The sequence below is a fragment of the Cariama cristata genome, unplaced genomic scaffold, assembly GCF_000690535.1.
Source record: "Cariama cristata isolate BGI_N322 unplaced genomic scaffold, ASM69053v1 scaffold2707, whole genome shotgun sequence".
Classification (NCBI taxonomy): domain Eukaryota; kingdom Metazoa; phylum Chordata; class Aves; order Cariamiformes; family Cariamidae; genus Cariama; species Cariama cristata.
The window spans coordinates 18,863-24,014 of NW_009626942.1; the positions used below are offsets into that span (position 1 = coordinate 18,863).

At 44.7% G+C, this 5,152-nt stretch overlaps 1 protein-coding gene across 1 annotated transcript in view; it reads right to left on the reverse strand.

The window, feature by feature from the left end:
- PPM1H (protein phosphatase, Mg2+/Mn2+ dependent, 1H) overlaps positions 1 to 5,152 on the reverse strand; it is a 74,339-nt gene that overhangs the window by 14,020 nt on the left and 55,167 nt on the right. Inside the window, exon 7 of the mRNA XM_009704236.1 lies at positions 1,608 to 1,671. Within this exon, the coding sequence (XP_009702538.1) occupies positions 1,608 to 1,671 (64 nt within the window). The remainder of the gene's footprint in view (positions 1 to 1,607; positions 1,672 to 5,152) is intronic.

The following is a 5,152-nucleotide window of genomic DNA, read 5'->3' on the forward strand; positions in this document are numbered from 1 at the left end:
ATTCCTATTCCATAACTGCTACAGTTAGGGATGAATTCCCTTTTCTCTCACAGAAACCCTAGATTTAACACTGCTAATCAATTTCAAAGCTTTTCACACTCCTGTCATCTCCATTTCCCTCATTATTCCAAGCTTTGTACTCATCCGCATCCCAGTCTGCGTACACCCATCTTAGACTGTGACCATCTGTAAGGGACTCGGACCATGGAAACCTAACCCAGTCGCCTCACTGTCCCACACCAGTCTAACAAGAGCATTCCTTCAGCAAATTATACTGTTAGCAAACAGGTTTTATAGAAAGGAGGTGAGCAATTAGGCTCCTCATAAGAAACCTGCAGCCTCTTCCTATTGACATATTGCCGTATATTCCAAGGAAGAGTGCCAAAGGCCACCTTAAATTACTGAACACAGAGGTGACAGAGGCACTGACCACAGTGCTCTCCGTGCTGTCACCTCAGGTCTACCACCTCCTCCCCCAAGCACCTTCCTCTGCGACACGAGCTGTCTCCCAAGAGGTGCTGGGCTTTTCTTCATTAACACTCCTCCAAAGATTGACCAGGCAGGCAGCCTCACGGGGAGCCTCACTCCGTGTATCGCTTCCCCCAAACTCTAGTTTAGCCACAGCAGCTTCTGAACAAGAGAGCTCACAGCATCAATAACAGCGAGTGACTGACTCAAAATGATTTTGCCTCACTAACCCCTGGCTCCATAAGGCAATGAGAAAGTAAATTAAAGAGATGTGCATGAAACATTTTGCAAATAATTATAAACCTAACCAAATTCAGAGATAAGCTGCAGGTCTGAACCTTCAAAACTCGGACTAATTTTGAAGAGTGTGTATTTTTGCATTGAGATAAGAACCTAATGCAGCAGGGGAGCACTATTTAGAAACACAGCGAGCATACCAGTATCGGCAAACTGACACCGCTGCGTCCTTATATTGATCCTATTGCTGCATCCAGCTAAGCTTGCTGGGATCAGCACTAATGATCTCACTGTTCTTAATCACAGAGCTGGAAACAAAGTACACCCAAATGGAATGGTTCGTTTCTCCCTTTCAAGAAAAACTATCAGCATTCACACATCAGAAAAATTGAACAGTGAGTTCACGTACACTAGCTGAAGAAGATACGGTTAAGGGGTGTTACACTTTCCAAATCCTGCCCTGATCCATCCCCTTCCTAAATTAGAGTTTTGCATCTCAGAGCAGTATTAAATATCCTCCTGCTTTGTTTTCAGCAAACATGAGGTATTTTGCTATCCTCATCCAGTCTAGTTATATTTTACAATGAAACCAGGCACATTTAAAGTCATTTATTTAAGACAGCCTCCTTGTAGCCTAATTACAGTGAAAGAAAAACAAAAGCAAACTGAACAGAAAATTACTATGTTTGCTATAAAAATGGGTTTTAGCATGTTGAGCTCTCCCTGCCGCCCCCCAGACATGAGACTGATTTATGACAGAACCAAGATATTCTTTCAAGCTGTCAAAACGATAAAATAAAGAGATACTGAGTGGAAAACACTGGACTGCCACAGGCTAAACTGAGTGGTAAACAGCACAGAACTGCTTCTTCCTTTGCTCTGAGGAAAGCAAACGCGCCCACCTTCTTGCCTTCTCCGTATATAAGGGGAAACTTCAAGTCATCTTCCTCAATGGTTTTGTATGCCCTGTGGGGGGAGGAGAAACAACATTTATAAAGCTTGCACTCAATTAGTGACCCAGTGCCCTGAAACAAGCAGCTACGATTAAAAAAAATAAATAAAAAAATCATCATTTTTCCTAGGGACTCTGTCTTTGAACCAAGATGTAAATTTCTTTTTCTGTGGCAAGATTTTGCCTAAAGAATTATCCATTTCACCAAAAGGAAAAGTGAACACAAGGAAACATCTAACGTGCCAAGCTGCTCCTCTTGCTTGCAAGGAAAAAAAGGTGGACTGGAATAACACCCTAATCAGGTAAGATATTGTTGGCTATGGCAGCAGCTATACCATACTACAGTGTCATAAAAACACCAGACCAAAGCAAACAACCAAACAAACCACCCAAACCCACCAAGAAGCTAACCAATGACTAGCTTTGCACTGTCAACGTGAAATGGTGAGCAATGACAGGACACGTACACAAAGTGTGAAACAGCTCTCCAATCCTGTTCTCACCTTTCGGGACCACTTAAACCAAGACAAGCTTCATGTGGTGAAGAGTCTTAGAAGGATATTTAGTGCTTATTTGACTCTGACTGCAACACTCAAGGTTGTCAGAGATTTCGTATTTCACAGCAGCTTTCTCATGGCCAGGAGACAAGAGAAGTAAACGCTCATGCTCTGATTCTATTTACCGCATGCCTGCGTACTCTACCTTTTACACATCCAGCTGCTGACACTGAGGAGGTGAGAAGGTGAGCAATTTTGCCAGTGAGAAATAAAAAAAATAAATAGATGGCTGTCATTCTCATAAGCTGAAAAGTCCCGTAGTTTGTGTAACACGATCGAGCTGAGGTGCCAGGGAGCCTCTTTGGTTAAAGTACGTCGCCCCAGAAGGACACGCTTCCCTTCACACCACAAAATTATCCCTCCTCACCCTTTCCCTGCATGCTGTCCTTCCCTCCCGGCCCATCCCTGCCCAAAGCCCTTGGGGTGATACCAAAATCATCCCCTGAGCGCACGAGTCAGCGCTCCCCGTCAAAGTGGAAGGGACACACAGGAGGAGGGAAGGTGCCACAGCGGGTCCTCTGCCAGCCACCACCAAGGCCTGCAGCATCGCTCTCCAGCCGGGCTGGCTGCTCAAGCCAGTTGCATTCAATCAAGTTTAAGCAACGTTAAGGCTGTGGCACAAACCAGCAGGAAATTAAAAATTAAGGGTGAAATCCTATATTGTAATCGAACTGCCCCCTGCTTCACCAAAATATGGCATAGACCTGGGATCAATAAATGGTGCTGTATCACACAGCTATACATGCTGCATCACCCAGGCAAGCCTCAGACTTGACAAGAGCAGCATAGACATTTAAGCCCCACCTTTACATTTCCCAGTAATCAGAGGCAGGGTCCATATTAGGGTTTGGGGGTGAAGGGAGGGGGAAGAAAAGGAAAAACATAGATGGAACAGCAGTAGAAGACTCCACTCCCGTACTACAAAACATTACTAGGTGTGAAATCCCAAAATGGAAGCAGGTGAAGCTTGCAAAACACAGCGGGTGCTTCACAGGAGACCACATAGTCAAGAATATCTTGGGTATATAACCAGGATACTTGGGCATCTCTATAAGAGACAATACAGTGAAGGCATTTAAATGGCATTTTGTACAGCGAAGGGCAAACAGATTAGCTCTTAAATCAAACAAAAAGGCACAAAACACTACAAGTAGCCAGCATGATAATACTTCCCTGATGTTTAGATCCTGGAATAGCATTTTGTTGGGAACGATGAGTCAGTCATGGACTTTGCTCTTGTTCCTTCCTTTACTTCCAAGAGGGAATAGCTAACATCTCTGCCTTACTCACCGACTTGCATATCCTGGTTTGAACGTGAAGGAAGAATTTTACCTCCCCTGACTGCTCATGAACATGTCCCACAGCTTCCAGCTGGACCTGCAGTGGTGGGAGCCCTGGTGAAACCTCCTTGAGGCGGGGTCTGAACTCTTTCCTATTCCTTGCATAGAGCCAGTTGTGCTCTGACACCAAGAAAAAGAGTATCAGCTGAGACCATGTTGGGCATCGGAGTCAAATGACTAATAAACCACAAGCCCCACATGACAACCATTCTTACTGGATTTTCAAGTTGTTGCACATATGTTACAAAAGCAAACAAGACCAAGTTGAATTGACTTAACTATTTGCAACCCCCTTCTTAAATGAAAAGTCAAACCCATTCTTTACCCACAAACCAGATTATCTGCAAGTTAACTACAAATACTTAAGACCAAAGCCCTCACTGTACACTGCCCTGTAAGTAGCCAAACCCAGGGATTTCTTGCCTCTCTCCCCTCCCTCCTTATAGTCTCCTGCATAGCACCTCACACTGACTGCACTTTAGGAAGAAGGAAAAAAAGAAGGGATGAAAAAGGCATTGTTTAGGTTGGTGTCCTTCAAAAGAACAGTTCCCACTGCCGAGTCCAGCATCTTTTACAGAACCACCATAAGGACCATCGTCCCTAGGGCCTTCAGCTGTGACACAACGGTGTAAGATGCTGGAAGAGGCTGTGTTGCAAGGGCTGAAGCTAACTTGTTTCATCAGGGGATTAGGAAGGGCAGCTGGCTAGCCTATGACCTCCTGAAGCTACGCAACTAAGTAAGGGAGGCCCAGAGGGCTAGAGTGATTTGTTTTGTGGTTTCTCACAGCAAATCACCTCTCGGGCTCAGAACTTGGGTGTCAAGGCTCATCTCAAACATGCTTTTTTCTGTTGATGTTGCTGTTGCCTGAAAAATTATCAGCGCTTGAAAAACAATGCTCAGAACTGCAACCGCAGCAGTGGAGCTGGCACAGACACACTGAAAAGCAACCTGAGACACTCTAGAAAAAGTACCTATGTCCTGCGTTACTGGCAAAACAGAATTAATAATATATGAGTGTGCGGTTTGCTGCAAGAGAAGGCTGAAGGACAGCTTTTCAGCTAGCAGCTCAGCAACTGCACTGGGGAGAAAGAAGGAAGGAAGCTATGAAGTTCATTTTGATTTATGCCCTGTGAAACCTCCTGTACTTTGTATGTGTGTTTATTTCACACAGGCTACAACCTTCTGGACTATTTCACTTGATTTTATGTAATAAAGTTGCATTTATACCTTTGTGTGCTGTTTAGGGTGTGCTGAATATAAAGATATAATATGGCAGTAGGTATATCGAACACAGACATACAGAGAACCTGAGGGGGTTGCTTGGCTTTTTTAGTGCCCACATGGCCTTATTCAGCCACCTACGTAATTCAGCCTAGCTTACTGTTTTAACAGACACAGAGGGTTGCAACCCTCTACTTCTTCCTCGTCCACCTCCCAGGAGGTCTCAGTGGCCACCAGCGCATGACAAGACAGGTTATAAAGACAAGGCTGTGCTATCGCTTGCTGTTCTCAATGAGCCTAAATCCTCTCAAGGGCTTCTGCCACGTAAACCTCTATTATTCCAAATGGAAAAATGGGGGGGGGGGGGGGGGGGAGA